General features: G+C 38.0%; 1 protein-coding gene across 1 annotated transcript; it reads left to right on the top strand.

Moving 5' to 3' along the window:
* The first annotated feature begins 4,919 nt into the window (after positions 1–4,919).
* PSAT1 (phosphoserine aminotransferase 1) lies at positions 4,920–20,921 on the top strand. Its single transcript, XM_071424883.1, has 9 exons — positions 4,920–5,144; positions 7,285–7,345; positions 8,143–8,212; positions 9,350–9,555; positions 11,020–11,192; positions 12,214–12,383; positions 16,013–16,141; positions 18,542–18,679; positions 19,291–20,921. The coding sequence occupies exons 1-9, from the start codon at positions 5,076–5,078 to the stop codon at positions 19,394–19,396; spliced, it is 1,122 nt and encodes a 373-aa protein (XP_071280984.1). The 5' UTR covers positions 4,920–5,075; the 3' UTR covers positions 19,397–20,921.
* Positions 20,922–21,249: the final 328 nt, after the last annotated feature.

Below are 21,249 nucleotides of genomic sequence, written 5' to 3'. Positions count from 1 at the left end.
GTTTTTTCCTAGTGTTTATTTTCAGTGTATTTCAGTGGGAGTGCAGAAATGGTTTTGGGGCAAACATCAATTCCTGCATAACAGTGTGTGGGTATGACATTCTGAAAATTAGTGGAAGTTTCAGAGTCAAAAATGAGCCCAGAAACATTGCTATAGGAAACCTTTAAATACAGCCATCATTAGTGGTATGACTGCAGATCATAGAATAGCATATGCTGGAAGGGGCCTCTGGAGGATGTGTAGTCTAACTCAGATTGCTCTCAGGACCTAGAGGAATGTGAGAATGTAAAACTAAGAGAATTATCACTGTTTTAAAACTCTAGGATTTAGCCCCAGCATCTTGTTCTTGTCCTTGTGCACAGGCAGCTGGTTTGCTGCTTCTGAACTAGAATATACTTATTACATACAGGAACTAGGCAGGATGATTTAGGCTGAATGGAGAGAAAAAGAGGCCGTAACTATTTTTTACTCAGTCATCTGCTATGTGATTTCTGGAACACATAGGATCTGTAGAAATTACTGACTCCAGTTGCTTGACAAATATGAAAAAACTCATGAATCCTCAAATTCAATCCTACAGAGCAAATAACACAAGATTACTTAGCTATTGCAGTATTGCACAAGTAATTGCACAATGAAAGTATGTTCTTTGTACAGACTTTGTCACTTCAGAATATTAGAAGGTAATATATTAATCTGTTATTTTTCACATATTTTCCCAACTGCTTGTCTAATTTTTCAGTCATTCTTTGTGATTTTGGTCTGACTAAACAATTACTTGCAATCTGTAATATTCAGCAGTAAAAAGCTACCTATTCCCTTTTTTAAATCTAAAATTCTAAAGCTAATCACTGAGAAATGCTGGATAAAAGTATAAATTCAGAAGTGTTTTATTTGTGAGGTTAGGAGTTAGGAATCTGTTACTTGTCCCTAAAAATACCATGAAGAACTTAGAATAATTTATATATTACATGCCCAAAAGCAGGTGATATTTAATATCTTTCATGTTAAATACTTGCTTTTCAATATTTGCATTTAGAGTGTGAATTACGTCAAAAATCATCTTTTAAAGCAAAATTGACCAGGCAGTTTGCAATTTAGATGGGCATACTTTTTTTCAGTGGATTAATACTTAACCTTTTTTTTCCTGTCAAATCAGAAACACGAAGGATTCTTCATGTTACTGCTGCTATGGTATTGCATTCTCACTGTAAGAATCTGTACTGCATACTTTATATATAGTTGGATCTGAAATTGGCAGAGACAATGGATTGAAGTGCCTGGGGAGAAGTATTCTTTTTGAGGCTGTCATGAATACATCAGAACATCCAAGGTTTTTTCTAACAATTTAAAAACTCATTTACAAAAAGCATTTTACACATATAAACTTATATAAATTTATATATATTTAACAATAAAGTATTCTAATAAAAAGTAAAAATATTTTTATTTTAAATTTTTAGGAAACCATTTTCTACCCTGAGTTGGAATAGAAACAGTTTCATTCTCTTGCTATTAGTTAATGTTTTACATAATTGTCTGTATTCTTGTTTGACCGAAAAGCTTGAAATCAATAGGTAACTATTTGCTAGAGAACATGTTACTGTTTACTCATAAAGCTCAATAATTTTTTTCACTTAGTCTTCCCAAGACCTACTCTTCACAGTTCAGGACTGCAATCTCTGAAAAACAAAATAGCCCCAAACCGTTGTTTGAACCACCAAAGTGTAAGATTTCACCAGAATTTGCTCATCTCACAAGTTTGCTGGACCAGACATCCCAGCTGCCTCCTGAAATGCTTGCCAGGTTGCTATGTAGTCAGCATTATTTATCTTTTAATAATGACGTCCATTTGTGGTACCAGACAGAGAACTCATGTATGTGTGCTCTCCTTGAGTGAGCTGATTCTTTTCCAGCAGTAGTTGATCAAGGTTTTGCTATCCAGCATAACATGAAGTTACAATGAACCTAATAAAAGTTCACTGAAAACTCTGAAAACTTATTTACACTTTTAATCTGTCTTGTTTTTCCAGTTATGCATCATAGTAAATACTGCTGTCTTTGCTTTTGTGTTAATTGCACAAATCCAGGTTCATCTGCATGGACTGATGGCACTTGAAATTGTGGCACTTGAAATTCTCAGTCAAATGGTAGAAATCAGAAGCATTCCTGGAAATCGTGGTTTTGAAAGCTTATATTGGATGACTATGAATATTGGTATGATTCCATGATGGAATTCATGGGTTTTGATGTAATTAAAACATGAAATCATAACTGCTGCTAGCAAAATACTAAAATAGGAGAAATCTCAATCCAATACAAGCAAAAGTGTAATGAGACCTGTACTATTTCTCTTTATTCTTTCCATTTGCAAAAGCATAATGATCCTTGGTCCACAGCAAAAATTTCACATTTATATATTCTTTCCAATTTTATATGCTTCCCATCAATGCACAGTATGAAGAGGGTTTTCTAAAGCTTCCAGGTGACAAGGCTTCCAGTGGAGTTGTCCTCTGATCTCGTGGGAGCTGCTATTTTTACTCTTCTGGTCAGGATAAGACTTCTGTGAACTGAAAACTCCAATACTGGTATTTCCACTAGTGCTCTTAGCTGATAGCAGCAGTAGCTTGCCTTGTTTCTATTTTCATGTTCTAGCTCTTTGTGCCAGCATTTGAAGTACATTTTTAACTCCAAAGTTTTAATTTCCCTTATGCCACACACAAGGGCTGATCTGGCGGGATGTTGAAGCACTTTCTGTAGTAGTAGGCAGGCTTCCTGACCTGAATCCCCAATCTACACTATTTCTGACTACTTCCACTACTCCTTACTACCTTGGATACCATTTTCCTAGCCAGACTGGAGTTTTAAATTGCTTCTCTGGGCCTACACAGGTGCTTTAGATTTAATACTGAAAAAAGCCCATATGAGATGCCTGTATCTTTTGATCTTGCTTCTACCTAGAGACACTAGTAAAAATAATTAAATTTTTAGTCACATCTATGTTGTTACTAAGCATCTCAGTAGTGGTTTCTATTTACTTATAACTAAGAAGTAACACAGTTGTTCTTGGTATTGTGATGTGAGACATACTTTAAAAATACCTTGGTGTTTTAAGATAATGTATACAGCCTGTGTCGTCTGTGAAGTTTGCTATTATCTCTTAAGAATTCTGGTGTCTGAAAGCAATTTTGATAGATTTTTCTTAAGCTGTAGCTATCATTGAAATGAAAGTTCTCTTTGCTCTAATACCAATGTTTCTATTTACAATTTTTTAAACAAAACAACTTCCTTAAGATGAAAATCTTTCAACTAAATACCAGATCAGGATGTGGTCTATAAATTCTTTTTGTGGTTCCAGGTATCACCTGGCTTGACAGGAAAAGGAACAAATTCACATAGTCAGTATTTCTTCAGTGAAATAATTGGTAATGAAAAATGGTATTTTATATACATCTCAGAATTCACAAAATTATAGACATCGATACTTGCAGTTTTCTCTACAGATGATTAATATTGATGATTAGCTTGGTGAACACCCATGAGACTAAAACAGGGCCAGTGTTACAGGAAAGGACTGGGCAATCTAATGTGTTCAAGAGCTGTGCTTTATGCAACTACATATGAGAATTGTGAATCTTGCCCAAGATACTTGGAAATTATGGGGCTCTGTGATGCCCATCTCTTTTCAGTCATACTTCATGGCTTGCTTTGTCAAAATTGGTTTACTGCTACTGCCTTTAAAATCACTTTGAAAACTGACCTGGGCAGAATGTCTCTGCCTGAAACAATCAGAAAATGGAATGAGTTAAAAGTCTCTTTCTCTCAATTACAACAAGTTCAGTTGTATTACCTCTGTGTTTTCAAATAATTAAGATGCTGCAGATACGTTCCATAGATACCTAATGGAGAAATGCTTTAGTATTCAGGGCTATTAACCTAGGATTTGTCAAACCTCAAGGCAAGTCCAAGCTATACTATCCATTATGTGAAGGTGATCAAGTTTCACAGCTCTTCTGTTTTTACTCTCTATGGTGAAATTCAAATAGCAATTTGCCTGCAACAGACTTTCTGGGGAAACTGCATAACATGCGGACACTTGTTGGCTTATAGAAGGTGGGGATCCTCCTCCTCTACAAGGCAAGTGGTTCGCACAAAATATTAGATCTGGGTACTGTAAACCCATCTCTTTCAAGATGAATCACAGAAATGGTCTGGTTGGATAAAGTGGGTGATCTCCAACTTCACAGCTTTATCAGGGACGTACAAGAATACATTGCACAGGATTGTACCTGGGTGGTTCTTAAGTGTCTCCAGCGAGGGAGACTCCACAACCTCTCTGGGCAACGTGTTCTAGTGCATGGTTACTTGCACATTTAAGTTCTTTCTTAAGGTAAATAAGGTGGAACTTCTGTACATCAGGTTCTGTCCGTTGCCTCTTGTCGTTTCATATGAAATGTGAAGGATCTCCTAAAATTCACTGTAACTGTGGGTCGCTGCTTTTTAAGTTCTCACGCATTCACCCTGACTGCTGTTGGAACAAGCATCCCAGCGTTGCTACAGCACCCGCGTGGGGGAAAAGCACAGGCAGGACGTTACAGTAGGACGTGCATTCACCGTGTGTGTGTGTGTGTGTGTGTGTGTGTGTGTGTGTGTGTGTGTGTGTGTGTTTCTCTGTGTGTCTGCGTGTCTGTGTCTGTCTGCCCGCACGCCCACCCAGCGTGGGCGGCTCGTGCGCGCTGCACCCGCCAGGACTCGCTGTGCTGCCCGTGCGGGGCTCGCCACTGCGGGCACCCCGCCGAGCGCCGCGGGCATCCCGGCCCCTCACAGCGCCTCCCCTCCCGTCACACCGCCTTCCCTCACAGCGCCTCGCCTCCCCTCCCCTCACACCGCCTCCCCTCCCCTCACGCCGCCTTACTTCACACCACCTCCCCTCCCCTCCCCTCACGCCGCCTCACTGCGGCAGCGCTGCCAATGGGTGGCCGGGACAGGGGTGGAAAGTGCCTGCCCCGGCGGCCGTGGGTTTATAGCGGAGGGGCTGGCGGGGCGGCCGCGGCAGACGGAGCAGGAGTGGCAGCATGGCAGCGACGGAGAGCGGGCGGCAGGTCGCGAACTTCGGCGCTGGGCCGGCGAAGCTGCCGCGCTCCGTGAGTAGGGGCACGGCGGGGCTGGGTGTCCTCCTTCCCGCGGCTCCCCGCGGGGCTCCGGCTGCAAAGCGAGGGATAGGGAAACTAATAAATCTTAATTACGGGAGTTTACCCGCGCAGTGCCAAAACCTCTTGTCTTCCATTCTACAACGAACTTCCCTGATAAACTCGGATTTTTGCAAACGAGCTCGAGTGTGGTTCTTCGAATACACTCTAGGGTTTTGTTTTTTGGGTTTTTTTAGTGCTGGATGATATGGCACCAGCACCTATATCGTTAGTTTTGGGATGGGAAGTAGGACCTAGGTGCACAAAGATAGAGCTCTGTGGAGTGTGAGATTTGTCAGTTGATAAATAGCATGGTAATTCCCTGAGACGCCTTTTTATAAGAAGTTATAATGTATACTCAACCCTCTGGAAAGTTGCATCAGCAGCCATGGATTATACAGTTACATATGGAGAGGGGTGGTTTCTGCCGAACTGTACGTACCTGACTATCAGTTTAAGGGTTGTGTGCTGTGGAATTTTTGTTGTTGTTCTTTTCTTAGTATCCTTCATAGTATTCTTTGTTATTTTATGTGTTACTTCTTTAAAAAATTCTTTAGATAAACAGATTTGCTGCAGAGCAACTTTCTTGTTTTTATTTGTTTGTGTTTCTTTCCCCTCCCATCTCTTTTCTCGAGGAAATGCCCTTTCTGGGTAAGGTTGTAAAAAATTTTGTTGCAAAGAAATTTTTCTGTGTCGAGCTCTAGATTCTATAGGGGCTCTCACAGGCACTGCCTTCATATCCAGCTCTCTGACAGAGATGATTAAAAACTGGATTTAAGTTTGGAGGAGTGCAGGTGGACACAGCTGAGCTCCCTATTATTAATCTGTTTGCCCTCTTGAAAATGCAGTGCTCTTGTGTGGACTCTGCTGTCACCTCGATCATTTGTTTCTCTTGATTGTGGGCTCTTGCTGCCCATGAAGCATGCAGACTTGGTAAAGCAAAAGATGGAGCAATTAATAGATTATAATGTGTGTCATAGATGTCTGTTGTGAGGCATGTGCAGAATTTCAGATTAAGAATGTTACTGACAGAATTGGATTTTATCAAGCAGTTAAGCAAGCACTACTCTAGCAGTCTGTGTGTTCTCCCTTACTTTTTTTGCCTCCTTCTCCGGCATGGATAAGTTTGCTTGTAAAATGTGGTGGTTAAAACTTCACAATCTTTTAGTTGACCTTTTGGTAGCCAGCTGTTACAGTTGACAGGCCATGCAGATACCCAGTCAGCAAGGTAGATTTCTTATTCCTAAAATTGCCCAGAGTGTGCAGTTTCTTGTCAGGGTGCATGCGTGCAGCATTTGTTTGGTTCTACTGGGGCTCCCTCTTCTCCTGCTCCCTTTAGGAGCAGCCAAGACTGTTCTGGCTCTCAGACAAGAATTTACCAAAATCAGAAGCCGCAAATCCAGTGGCTGGAATCTCATGCTACTTTGTACATACTTAAAAGCTAGGAGAGAAGGCAGAAAAAAAAAAAAAAAAAAGGATGGCTGAAGCACTGCTTGGCTGGTGACCTAGTTTTTTTGGTTGTCTCAAAATTTTGCTTAATTTCTTTCTTAACTCTTAATAAGATAGAGGCTTGTCTTCAGAAAGTGTGGAACTTCATTTGGTGAAACCAGTCATTATCATGCTGGCTCAGTTTAAGATATCCAATTCCCCAAGCTGATCTTGTTATGTTGTCTTCAATACTTTGTTTGTCCTATTTGCACAAGTCAAGTGAAAGGACACAGGATGGAGTGGTGGGAGTGGGTGTTTAGGATGCATGCTTAGAAAGAGTATGTATGCAAACATTAGATGTAAGAGTTCCAAGAGTTCCATTCAACTGCTAGAAATCATTCACAAATCTGGAAATCTAGCATTTGAAATAATAACTTACAACATGGTCTCCACAACAAGCATATTATTTAAATTTGGTATCTTATGAAAAGCCTTAAGCTGCTAGGAGGTACAGCAAAATTGTATTGGTAAGTATACTTCTGTTAATCTCACTTGACAAGTGTCAGGTTATTGCACTATGGGGCAGCTGGCATAGGCATGATGCATCAGAGACTCCAGATAGTGGAAAATTCCCTTCATTTATTTCTGGATTTTTTTCTTTTGATAGGTATTATTAGAAGCACAGAAAGAATTGGTGGACTACAAAGGACTTGGTATAAGTGTTCTTGGTAAGACTTAAAAAAATCTACATTTTTCATTATTTTGTTGTTTAACTGAATTGTTTAATAAGACTTCCTGGTCTTTTGGCTCCATTTCTAACACCTGTGTATCTGTACGGATGTGTATAGATACCATATAGATGTATAGATACCATATAGATGTATAGCATCCTTCCCATTAGGAAAGCAGTGCTCTCCTGCTGGCTGGCTTTTCACCCTCAGTTGCACAAAAGATTTATGCATCAAGATGGTGAGCATATTATTAGTTGCTAAAAGTAGAATGTGCAGCTGTCTCTGCACAATTCAGATTAATGTTTAAATTGTACACTTACAGGTGGAAGACAGCCCATGGATTTAGAAGGAATTACTGTGTAATTGTCCTTAATGTTTAATTAGCTTTACTATGTGAAGAAGCCTTGCTAAAGCTAAGAGAACAAAACCTGTACTTTTCCTGTGCTTTATTATATACTTCTCACAGCATTAGCAGCAGAGAAGGTTCTTAGCATGAGGAAGAATGAAATCTTTCTAGAGACTATTTTTTTACCCACAAATATGGTTGTTCCTAGTGGTAATAAGGTCGTATGGGTGCCAAGTGTTGATGAATGGGATTTGCCTGTATCTGGACAAGACTGCAGGGATGAGTCTTCTGTGGGTGTTTAGTAGTATTTATGTACTTAAAGAGAGTAGGAACTGGGAATGACAACCTTCAGATATTTTGAGTCTGTAGTGTAAAGCTTAACACAATTTTAAAATCAAATTCATGTATTACCATCTTCATGTTATTTTTTCTCTCTATTCCACCAAAGAAATGAGCCATCGGTCTTCAGATTTCACAAAAATTCTAAATACAACTGAAAATCTCATGCGCGAATTGCTGTAAGTGAATTACTTTCTGCTTATTTTTATGTTATGTGTGTGCTAGTTGCATCAGTAATGTCTAATATGGAGACCTGTTCTTGAAAGCACCTCTTTGGTGGTGTTTTTCATGAGTGGCTACTGTGTATTGTAGAGTAATAACTTTGAGGAGAACATCCATCTTCTTGTATGTAAATTTGATGCTTATGTTTTTGAATGTGACAATGAATTCTTATTAGGTTAAGATGTTTTTTACATGTCTAGCTGAGTTTGTTTTGAAATTTTGATTTTTGTCACCTTCATAGAATTAATGAAGGACATGAACTAAAAGAAATAAGTGCAAACAATAAAAATCAGTTCTCTGGTGGTATAAATATGATCTGAACGTTGTCCATAAGTCCTATTTTATTAACAAAGCTCTGTGGATCAGTGTTAGAATCACCAAGCAAGAGCCCTTTTCCTACTCATAGCATGACACATATTTAAAAAATTGAAATAAATATATAATGGATTAGAATTACTGTTCTCATAGTAGTTAATAATGTCGGCCATTTAACACAAATGCTTGATCCTCAGTCCAGCCAGAATCATTGACAAAGGGATTTTAATGAATAATTTGGATATGTAATTTTTGTGATTGTATGAGCAAATCTTTATTGCACTTGCTCTGCGTGTATACTTTACTGTACTGTTGCACTTTCAAATTGAAGGGTCTCAGAGCTGAGCGCTACTGTAAGCACTTTGGTGACTTCATGACAGAAAAGTCATGAAGCTTCCAACAGATAAATTAAAAGTCAGCATTAATTGTGATGGAATATCTTTCAAGTCTGTGTATACAGCTACACACAGAGTTTGTTTCATGCAGTGCCAGGGCTGGGGAGAGGAAGCTTTTTTTCAGAGAATTTTTATCACTAAAATTCATAGCATGTACTCTTAAATATTTAAATATTTAAAATTTATTAAATATTTAATATTTATTAAATAAGCCGTTTCTCAAGACCAGTGCTGAGGTAAGTTAGTGGGATTGATCTAACCTCTAGGCAAAGAGTCTTCTAAAATGGCAGCATTCTTCCTCAGTTACAGTTAAATGCATAATATCAAGTTGTATGCATCCTGTGTCACCTGGGAATAACATAAATGGTTATTTCTTTTATGCAGAAATATACCAGACAACTACAAAGTTATTTTCCTTCAAGGAGGTGGATCTGCTCAGTTCAGTGCAGTCCCGCTTAACCTTATTGGTTTAAAGGAGGCAAGACAGGCAGATTATGTGGTTACTGGAGGCTGGTCAGCAAAAGCAGCTAAAGAAGCAGAGAAGTATGCCAAAGTAAATATCGTTCATCCCAAACTAGGAGCCTATACAAGTAAGTTGATGATTGCATCTGTCCATGTGAATGCTTAGCTTTTTGACTCGCTCTAAAAAGTGGATCCAATGTTGCTGTTGGGCTGTTGAATGTTAACTAGAGTTGACTGCCCAGCACTCGAAAGAATGTCTGCCATGCCCCTCTTTGTTCAGCACTGGGAGATTTATTTAATGGCTTAACATTTTCCACCAGAAAAAAATGGTGAAATGGGGCTGAGCAGATGCCAGAAAATAAGTGTCAAGACAAAAGTGTCAAAGTACGGAAATTGTCTGGGTTCACTCAGGTTTTTTTAATATTTAACTGAGTTCTTAAGCTATTCACAGGGATATTGTGAGATATTTCAATTTCATGTACACTCAGTAATAAGAATGCTCTAAAATTCAGAAGCAGGTCTGAGATTTTAACTTGACCCAGGACATGGGATACCTGAATTCTGTTACCCTTTTAAGGTAACAGCCCTTTTAAGGGCTTTTAAGGTTTCCTAAATTATTGTCTTTCCCACCAATGTGTCACTGAATATACATAAATAATTCTTGGAGCAGGAATACATGAGATCTAGTTTCTATTCCTGCTACTTTTGCTCACTTTTCTTCCCTCTGGTCCAAATTACAGCACTTGAACTAAAAAGAGTGGCAACAAGACAAAGAATATTCCCATACAAGTTAGTGTATTAACTGGCAATTAGGGCACTAACTTGGAAAGTAAGTTTATATTCTGTGAGGCACAGGAAGGAATTGAACCTACAACTTTCCAGTCTGGGGGAGTGTAATTCATCATTTCATAGCTGTAGATAAGAGGAGAGCCAGTAAATAATGATGGAGGCAATGGTACTGTCTCCCACCCTTCCCTCTACCTCCCATCAGGTCCTGGAGGAGAAAAGAAAGGGAGAGCAACAGGTTTATGCCAAACCTGTTCTGTGCTGTCAGGACATGCCTGTATATTGCCTGTTGACAGAGGAGATCTTAGCTTTGTAAATCAGTTGCAAAGCTTAAAATGGGAGAAAGATGGGTGACCTTGTGTTTGTTCAGCTTGGGCAAGACTTAAATGCTTCTGGGATTGCACAGAAGCAGAATTTTGGAGAGCTTTGTCAGTGGGAATTTGGATGTTTCAGTGGTTCCAAAGGCAGCAGGAAGATTCTTGGACTTAGTGTCTGAATTCCTCTGAAATGCTGTTTTGAATCCTTAGGCCAGTAGTTTGTAGTCTGCAATTACAATGGGAGGAAAATAATTTGAAGAATAAGTGGTGAAAATCAAAAAGTTTTGCAAACTTAATGATCACTCACCAGCGAATTTTGGGAATGCACTGGTGTCTTGGCTTTGCAGATACATTATCTTCCTGGTAACAACAAGATTAATAGTCTATATGGCAAAATTGTTCTTGGTTTACACTTAAGTTTCATGTTCAGGTAAAACTGCATGCCAAGAAAGTTACTTGTGACCTCTGGGTTTCTTTTTTGGCTCTTAGGCATTCCTGACCCAAGCACTTGGAATCTTAATCCGGATGCATCTTATGTGTATTATTGTGCTAATGAAACTGTTCATGGTGTGGAGTTTGACTTTGTACCTGATGTCAAAGGAGCAGTCTTGGTTTGTGATATGTCATCAAACTTCCTGTCCAAACCTGTGGATGTTTCCAAGGTAAACAATTGGACATAGTGGCTGTACAAAGCATTTTCAAAATTTCATGCATATAATGAAGCACTTTGAAATGTCTGGATTTGAATGTCTCAGCATCTGAGCTAGAGATGCTGAGCGGTGAAATTAAGGAAGTCATGTTTTGTTAATTGAGTATCTGATGATAGATAGAAGTGTTGACATTTCAGGTTTAAGATTTCAATGTCTGTTTTCCTTTTTCTCATAAAAACATACTGAACTATGTTGACATTGTTCATGTTAATAGCTGCCCAAGATTATTTAGCTGTTGTGTGATCTTCACTGATGAAGAAAATACCTGCTATAAGAAAATAACAGCTAAAATAAATGTCTTCTAAATAACATTTAGTCTGTAGATAGTGTACGGCTACAGCGGGGTACTGTTAATAAGTTTTTGAATCCTGCCTCTATCATGAAAAATCTGTAACCTCTTTTAAGCTCCTAAAGCTTCCTCTGCCTCATGATTATGGTGTCTGTTTCACAGATAGTACAGGAGCAGAACATAAGCAGTTACTATGTTTGTAAAGTATACTCTTTGTAGAAGTGTTATTGACTAGTGAAACAGCATGTTTGACCTTTCGTACCTGTGTGTAGCAAAATGGAGTAGTTCAACTTGGCCTTTCCTGATCTGCCTCTTTGTACAGGTGAATTTTATGATTGTTCTGAAACACCAGATGGGTTTAAAATACTGTGAACTGTGTAGGAATTTGTTTTTAGTAAATTTGCTTGGAGTAGTGTGAAATTGCAACAGGTTGCCTTGAGAATTATTTGCAGCTATTAAATAAACATTTAGGAAACTGTTGTGAAATTTGTGATTATCTTCCTCAGCTGAGTAGGTGTAAGTGCACTTTCAAATCAGAACTTCTGCTAACTCTTCTTTTAACCTACAACTTACTAATTTTCAACACATTCTCTGTTCAGCTGACTAGTATGCCTGGGGTATTACTCAGTAATAAGATTTACAAGTGAATGCATGTACCAAGTTCTTTTCTTCTTCCTTTTAAAGTTTGGTGTGATTTTCGCTGGTGCTCAGAAGAATGTTGGCTGTGCTGGAGTTACTGTTGTAATAGTACGTGAGGACTTGCTGGGATTTGCACTGAAGGAATGCCCTGTTGTACTGGATTACAAAACACAGGCAGCAAATAGCTCATTGTATAACACTCCACCGTGCTACAGGTAACTCACCCTGCTGTCTGATATCCTTTATCAGAAAGCTGCCGCACTGCCACCTGCCGCTCTTGTCTAGAAAAGCTTCCAAAGTTCCCTGTTTGCCCTCAAGCCACTGATACCTTGGAGTGTTTCACGTGATTTCTGTGAGAACATGGGAAATGTCCAGCCGTGCGACTAGTAGTCTTTGCATTGCCTGGTGCGACTCAGCCACAGAAGATGTAGCCTTTTTCAAAGTTAATATTGTATGTCATAGCTACATTGTAGAAGTTTCAGGATGCAGTTCTGGTTTACACGAGCACAGCTCTAGTCAATTCAATGGTGATGCTTCTCTTATTGCAAGGAGGTAATTTGGTACTTAGACTTGCTTCTTGATCCTAAATATAGTTTGATTTAATTTCTTCTTGACACTGTTCTCAGCATTTGAACCTCCAGATTGCCACTGACTTTCTTTACTGGAAAATGGTAAATAATATTGTGATTAAAGTTTTAAATCGTATAATATATTACAAGAATATGTATTCTTTTAATATTTTAAAATATTTCTTGTTCTTTCTACATCTTTCACTACTGTTGGTTTTGAAATGAAACTGTAGAAGAACTTTTTAAAAGCCATTTTAGTAGCTGCTTTGGTTTTACTCTTGTAAAGTTTTGCATAATTCTTTGACTGCCATCTCAGCGTTTGGTTTGGCATCCACAGATAAAATTGATCTAGCTTTATAAACATTGCTAGCAATCAAAATCATAAAATTGCCATGTGGTTGATGATTTCACCCTGCAAGAAGTAGATCAGACTACAGCTTGCTTTTTTTAAATTGTAGCTATCTTGTAGCTTCAGATAACTAGTGAAATGGTGCTTTGCTACTAGCATGCTTAGCTGTTGAGCTAGTAGTATCTACCCATTCTTATCCTGAAGAATTTTTATACCAGCATCCTCTGAAATGAGTATTTAAAGAAAATCTTCTATCTAGTTATCATTTTTTTCCCCAGAAGCTTTTAAAATTACTTTGAAAATAAAGATTTTCTTTTCAGGATAGTTTCATAATGAAATTTTATACTGATATTTAGTCTCAGCTCTTATTTTGTTTGCATGTTCCAGAATTGCAAAGTTAGGTTGCCTAATGATCTCCAACACAAGTTAAATGTACTTACTGTACAGGCCCAAAGTTCTGTGATTCCCGTCTATAAACCCTATAACTTAATTCCATCATTACAATTAGTATCACTTCAAATTTTACTCAATTTAGGTATCTCTGAATCTGCTGATTGTCACTGCAGTGTACCATTGCCATGACATAGGAGCAGCTATCTTCATCAACAGAACGCTAAATCTTGTGAACATTTGTTTATGCCAGATGTTACAGTGCAGAACTTGTTCCCCCAAGTTGTGTGCATACTGTACAGTATGTAGTGCTGTAATTATGCATTCTTACTGGCAGCCAGTCTGCCCTGTTGGCTGGGTACACCCAGTAAGAATTAGCTATTCAATGTTTTCTGATTTTGGTCTGCTCAATGTAGCTTTGTAACATAGGCAGGATGTATGTCTTTTCCAGTGCTTGATGAAACCTCTATTTCATGATCAATTATGTGCCTGACTGCCAAGTCATACATACTGTTTTTGGACACCGTATACTTGAATATGCTAGGTTTTAAATCCAGCCATTCATGTTTTCCAAGTACAAAGCTATTTCCATTTGAAAAACTGAAGTTCTGCTTAATCTCAGTACTTGGATACCGTGTTGTTCCTCTGAATTGAAAAGCAAACCAAATCAAATTCTGCAGCCTTATTTTAGCCATTGCAAAGAACGTCTGAAAAGCAAGTGCTGCTTTAGTTGTCACTCATAGCCTTAACAGAGTAGTGGGTGGTAAAGGGAACTGAAAATAAAGTCGAACTAACAGTTTCTCCTTTCTCATCGCTGTCTTGCTGGATTTCACTTCATGCTACAGACTCACATTGGAGTGCGCTCCAGAATCCAGAATGTAACAGACTGAAATGTTGGCAGGATGCACATCTGTTTGGCTTGGCCCTAACTGCCTGTTCCAGTTTAAGGAACTGGCAAAGCTTCTTAGTTCTCTTTTTCTGTGCTCTTTTCCTTGCACTTGTTAATGGTTTGCTGGCAAACAGGCAGGAAATATTAACTGAATTTGCAAAAGCTACTTCAGCAAAATGTTAAATTAAATTAAGGTGATGCTAATGGCTTTAACCTCATGGCACTACATAGTTGGCTCTTTGACCCTAATCTGTTTAGCTAAAATTAACAATGAATTTGCTCTAAAAATCTCATTTGCAAGCTCTGAAATGCATTTTGCGCTTAAAGTTGTTTCAGAAACGTTATTTTGATTGACGTAAAAGAAGGATAAAAAGTTTCAGCTGTCTGGTTTTTTGTGAATGATTCTAAGGCTGACTTCCAGGAGTTCACTTGTCCAAAAAGTTTTGCTCAAGGAAGTGAGGGCAAGATGTGAATGTGGCTCAGTATATTTGCCAAGGGCATAGTCTATACTTCACTTAAATCATTTACACTGGAATAGTTGATAGTGTCCTGTCATAAATGTAGCAAGATTGTGCTCTCAGAGCAGTAAGGTACTTCTTGTAAAAGGCAGTCTGTAACCTTGGTTATTCTGCAGCCTTTTGGAAGTGTTCAAGGATTTGGTACTGGCATCCCTTTAGAAATAAAAAGCAGCAAAATTTTAAACAGCCTCCTGCTAGGTATGTGTTAGGGAAACTTGTAGGGTAATGTTCTCTGAGCACTCCCTTGGAATCAATAATGAAGGGATTCATAAGAATGAACTTGTTGGATATAGGCCATAAAAACTTGTGAGCAGGTTTTTATGTAAATTGTTGCAGTCGTGGGAAATGTCTGAACTTGAACAAGCTGAGTTTTGTAGCAAAAGCACAAAGGCAAAAGGCATCAAGGATTTTTTTATGTTGCACTTAGTGACTAGCATTGAAATTCTTGGTCTCAAGCCATGTGATGCCAGTAGGCTTCCAGATCTCTACTAAGAACTTGACTGGTAACAGTCAAGTGTGGTACATCATAATTTGTTTCACCAAACTTCACTGTTCATGTGGGCAAAAGGTCTTTGTAGACAGAAATGGGATTAGAGTTCTTAACATTTTTGAAAATATGGTTACATTTCTGGCATATTAATGTACATGTATTTGAGATTTACTCCTGCATTTTTGCTAGAGCAGCTGCACAGGGCAAATGCTGTTAACTTTTTTTGCTAAATCTGGCTCCTGCTAGGCAGTTGTGTAGTCCTTCTGGGCAGGACCTGAGAGGCAGTTGTGTAGGCAATGAATTGGCAGTGCATGCAGCGTGTCTGGGGGTGTCTTTAGGCGCCCTGCTGGGCTGCATAAATTAGCCTGCAGGGACATGTCCTTCTGTGGTACAAAGGATTAAAATGGGTCCAACAGATATGTGTGACATTTGAATTTCAGGATATTTTATCCTGTGTCCAGAAAACATTATCTGAGTTGTCATAACTTGTAAAATAGTCTAGGTTTTGATTTGTTAATCTTAAGTGCCCTTAAATCAAACATGGCATTGTGTTACTGAAAGATTTTGTGAACTATTAGGCAAGACTTATTTTTTTCCTGTTTGAATAATTTCACTGAAAAATGTTTTTTCATTTTGCAGTATTTATATCATGGGATTGGTACTAGAATGGATAAAGAATAATGGTGGAGCTGCAGCTATGGATAAACACAGTTTAATCAAGTCACGGATGATTTATGATATTATAGACAAATCTAATGGATTTTATGCGTAAGTTCCTATGCTTTTCCCCTTTGCTTCAATATTTGCTACATAACCAAACATTCATAAATTTTGAGACTTTAATTGTATTTTTGAAGTCACCTTTTTTGAGGACTCCTAGAGATACCATTTGAGCAAACCATTCTCTTGGTAACTGTCTAAGGATAAGTCTAATTCCAGTAGGAAGTTATTTCAACTTATCATGTTGATCAGTAGTGAACCCTACTAAAAACGTATTCTAAACTGAATAAAACAGGAGTGTGGGAGAAGAGTATACAAAGAACAGATATGCAGATTCTGGTTTGTATGCTTACAGAATCTCTTGGTGGCATGTAGGCCAAAACAGAAAAAATTGCCTGTAAGAAATTGTAGAGACCCCTTTGCCTTGTATTTTGCCTACCACCTTCCAGGAGTCAAAGACTCTGCTTTGTCTCTGTCAAGCAGAACATTTTTATTGCTAATTATGCTAAGTTCTAAAACACTTCTTGAAGTAAAATAGAAAGATCAGACCTCAAAATGGAATACATTTTTTTAATATACTTTATGCACAGTTGATTTTCTTCAGTTATTTTTGCTGGCTTTCCAAAGCAGATTTAACCCTCTTGACTTTTACACAGAATAGCAAGGTACTTTTTGAGCTCATAGGACCTGTGCATAGTTAAAAGCTGGTACTCTAATAATTTTATTATTTGCCAAGTTCAGACTACTAATTGACCATGAAACTGCAAAATATTTTCCTTCACCTTCAGGGCAAAAGCAACAGTATGGGACCTAATTTACTTTCAAGTCCAAGTTAGGATAGAGCAAATTAAATTTGGATTTTAAATTAGAGCTGTCTGCAGTCATAATTGTCAGGGATAAAGTTTCATCATAATATTTAATACATTCTTCTTATTCATTTAGTTAATGAAAACAGCTTTGCCTTTAGTATCATCATGATCAGGATTGTGATCCTACTCCAGGGAAATCCTGGGGGTTTTTCATAGACGTCAGAAAGCAAATGAAGCCTTGAAAAAAACATTTTGTGACAAACAGAAATCTGTATCAGGCAAGTTGGTCTGTAAGGCAATGTGTGGGAAATGCAATGCAAATTGGATGGTAAATAGTCAGTTGGGAAAGCAGAACAAGCTTCACTAACTGAGCTGTATGCAGCTTTCTAAGCAATACAGTTAAGACTGTGAATTTTTAAATTGTGTCTATAACTTAAAAGAAGACTTAACTTGAAGCTGCCTTGCCAGCTGTAACGTGGCACTTGATCTGTGGCGCGCTTCCCTGAGTAAGCCAGGTGACAAGCCATTTAGCAAATGGAACCTTTCTTCCATGAAGTGCTCTGTGCCATTTGTAGTTTGTTTTTCAATGTCTGTGCACTGAGTTACATCAGATTGCCTAGTAGCAACTGTATATTCTAAAACTAAAGCATGGCTGCAGTAATTCACATATGGGAGTGCTCAGAAGCATAGGCCTTTTTGAACATCATTTTCCTGGTTGAAGGAAAATGTTGTTCAAAAAGGAAGTAGAAGGAAATCTACCTGAAGTAGAAGATTTGCACAGGCAGGTGTTATGATGGATTTTTCTTTTCTTTTCATCATGGAGACATCTGGACAAAGGACCAAGAGAGGAACTAAAAAGAATGATACTCATTGTCTCTCATTATGCTATTTCCAATTAGCATAATAGGTATGAAATCCATCTGCTGTTTATGAACACTCATTTATATTGAATGTCTGCAAGAATCTACATCACAGACTGAGAAAAAAATAAATCTGAAGGCTTCAGATCTCCTTTATAAGTAGAAACACTAAAAAAGATATTTAAATCTTCTCTTCCTCCCCTGTAATTTCTTAGCTTCACAAAATAGTTGAAGAGAAATTACACAGATCTTGAGTTTTCCACTTCAGATTAAATTTTTAGGAAATTAAGGAATTGTGATGCATCTCCTGTAATGCTATGGCCATGTATGCACTGCAAGATTTGTTCTAGATTTGCTTCATGATTCTGAGTAATGTTAATTTAGAAGGTGGGCTGAAATCACTAACAGAAGTTTCTAATGTCTATGAAAATTTACTTATGCTGTGTTCTTATGTTTCCTTTAGTTCTGTTTAGCTGAGTGTAATTCTGGTAGCACTTTTGGCTAGTTGAGAAGTCAATCTTCGAAGAGGAAGAGAAGAAACTGCTTTAGACTTAGTCAAAATTCCCTGTAATTACCTTACCTAGCCTAAGTAACTTTTTTTTTATACTTGGTTAAAAAAGGAATGTTGCTCTCTTTCATAGAAAGTAATACCAGTTTTGATTGTGAAGGATTGATTTTGGTTTTAAACAGGTGTGATTATTCATTTCTCAAACTGCATATAGCTGAAATACAAATTTAGCACAAAGTGGGTTAAGCATTACATTCTGCAACCTTTCTAGATGTCCAGTGGAGAGAAAGAGCCGAAGCAGAATGAATGTACCTTTCCGCATTGGCAGTGTCAAGGGTGATGAAGCCCTGGAGAAGAAATTCCTTGAGAAGGCTGTGGAACTTAACATGATATCTCTGAAAGGACATCGGTAAGTATTAGTCAAGTGAGTCTCTGTGCTGTGCAGAGTAATCTGTTACTACAGTGGTACAGCATCAGGCATTGTGCATTGACTTACCGGCCTTTCTCACACGTAAGCTGTTCCTCATACTGGTTTGGCAACACTTGACAATAGCAGTCTAGAGATTGTAATCAGAGACTGCTGGTGGCTCAGCTACTGTGTAGGTGAAGTGGGGGGCTTCAGAGAGCTTTATCTTTAATTCTGCTCTCTTCTGCAAATCTGTGCAGATGCCAAAGATATCTTTTGAGGTCAGATTGTATCAGTGTATAAAATCTCTCAGATGGCTTGTCTGCCTGGTATCAAGAGTTCTTTCCAATGTTCAGTATTGTTTGTGGGATTAGTTTTTTGATGTCATTGGGCAACAGCTTTGGAGCTGTAAATAACTAATAAATACTAAGCTTCTCTGGACTGCAAGCCTGCCTTGAAGAATTAAATATTGCTTCCCCTGCACATAAATGTGAATTTTATAATTTTAGAGTAGGAATAGATTTAAATGTCTGTGACTGCTACTAATGTCTTTTTTTAGAATATACAAAACTTTTCTGGTTCTTTTTTTTTTTTCTCTCCTACTTGCAATTCAGGTCTGTGGGAGGAATCCGTGCCTCTTTATATAATGCGGTGACTGTGGAAGATGTTCAGAAGCTTGCAACATTCATGAGAAGCTTCATGCAGATGCATCAGTCATAAAGGCCCGTGGCTTAGAGCCATGCTGCACATCTATGAAATAAAAGCTAAAGGGTTTTAACATGACTGTGGTACTGCACAGCTGCAGCGCACAAGTTTTATTTTCTTTTAGTTCCTGTAGCAATATTAATTAACTGAATGGAACAGAGGCCCAGTCTTGCAGTGATGTGGCAACTTTGGCTTTGCTGAGGATCCCCAGACTGATCATGATTGATTGTAAAATTTGAAAATCTGTAGTTAAAACATGAATAACATTTTAAGATGGTATGGATCTGAGTCTTTCTCAATTCTAGTTACAAGTGACTTCAGCAATGTCTCCTTTTTAGTAAAATTTAGGAAGCAAAATTTGTCATAAGCTCTCCATAATGCTTTACAAATACTCTCTGACTGCATAATGAAGGTAAACTGACACGGTCTCTAGGGACATCTAGTTGATTTATCGGGTATATTCCAACAGTGTAACACCAGTAGTATTTAGGAGTTAACACCAGCATGCCTAACTTGAGAATCTGGCCTTTTGACTACTGCTCCAATGCTAGAAGTACTTTCATAACCATTGCAATTAATTGTGATTAAAGTCTGCAGGACTGGGCCTTTTTTCCTACTAACATTTATTAGTTTAAACCTAAGATTCATGAGTCTGATTAAATAAATTTCTAAGATGTTTTTTATTTCTCTATACATCTTGTATATTAAACTCCTAGGTTGTTATTGTTACATTCTTATTTTTGGGCATGCATATTTGCTGCTGCAAAAAAGTTTCTTTTCATTTGTTAACCTAGTGCCAGACTGGATTGCTGTATTCCACTCAATGAGCCTGTGACTTTCTCTGCACTGACTTTGAGCCCAAAGTGCAGCAGACTTCTTAAGTGTTTTCCCTCTCTATTTGTCCAGTGTTTGTTCTACCTTTTCATTCTTTCACTTGTTTAGCCTTTTAGATGTGGAACTTTGTCCAGCTGGAGTAAATAATAGTCTTCTCTGCCTTTTCCTGACACTGCAGTGTAATTTTGGTCCCACTTTCTCACTTGGTCCTTCTAGCTTATTGCACACTTTGATACTCTGGGCTAGAGAGGTCACGGTGGTTATGCAAAAATTTTCAGAGGATCTCCTGTTGTAGAACCCTGGAATTACTCTTTTATCTCAGCTTGTGACTTTACTGCCAATGTCCATATATTGACTTGAATCTCCTACTTTAACCTGTGTAGAAGATATCTGCTATTGTCAGAGTGTTTAGTATTGCTACATCTGGTTTCAGACTAAACTCTTTGGCACACAATGGGGATTTCTTTTTTTTTTTTTAATTTTTGTGTAATGTCAATACAGTGGTAACAATTTATTAATGATAATGATGTACTATCCCTTTGTTCATGGAATCTCAGAGCAAGTCAATGGAATGTGCTAGGATTGAGCTACATTCCTATCTGAAAAGTCGTCATTTTAAGACTATTTGGAGATTTCTGTCAACTTAGTGTTACTTAAATAAATTATGTGAAAAAAATAAAATCTAATCATGTCATGATGTGAAGTACCATTGTGTTTGAAACTTTTTGATTTTTGTCATTTTCAGGATGAAAATCAAGACTAATGTGTGTTAGAATTTTAGATTCTGGTATACTCCTTTTCCCTAAAAAGCAAGCTTCCCTCCTGTATGTTTTATTTCTGTGCAAGAAGAGTCTTTCCTATAGGAGCCATGGAAACAAAAGTATTATTATGAATGCTTGAAGAACCCTATTTGCCCTGCCAATTACAAATATCTAATTTGGATTCCATATTAAGCTTTTTAACTTCATAAATTTCTTTTTCTGAGTTTTGTGTACTTGCTTGCAACTGTAACTCTGGCTTATCTCTTTCTAAAA

This window comes from Agelaius tricolor, unplaced genomic scaffold, assembly GCF_023055355.1.
Source record: "Agelaius tricolor isolate 1412-34295 unplaced genomic scaffold, bAgeTri1.0.p SCAF_4, whole genome shotgun sequence".
In the NCBI taxonomy this organism is placed as follows: domain Eukaryota; kingdom Metazoa; phylum Chordata; class Aves; order Passeriformes; family Icteridae; genus Agelaius; species Agelaius tricolor.
Note: the sequence above shows the minus strand (reverse complement) of the source record. Positions and strands in the feature narration are given on the sequence as shown.

What these genes read in the sequence shown, in the direction of transcription:
- PSAT1 (XM_071424883.1), top strand. Translation starts at nt 5,076, where the DNA reads ATGGCAGCGACGGAGAGCGGGCGGCAGGTCGCGAACTTCGGCGCTGGG. An exon ending in ACTTGGTATAAGTGTTCTTG is followed by an intron (nt 7,346 to 8,142) that starts GTAAGACTTAAA and finishes ATTCCACCAAAG; the next exon opens with AAATGAGCCATCGGTCTTCA. An exon ending in AATCTCATGCGCGAATTGCT is followed by an intron (nt 8,213 to 9,349) that starts GTAAGTGAATTA and finishes TCTTTTATGCAG; the next exon opens with AAATATACCAGACAACTACA.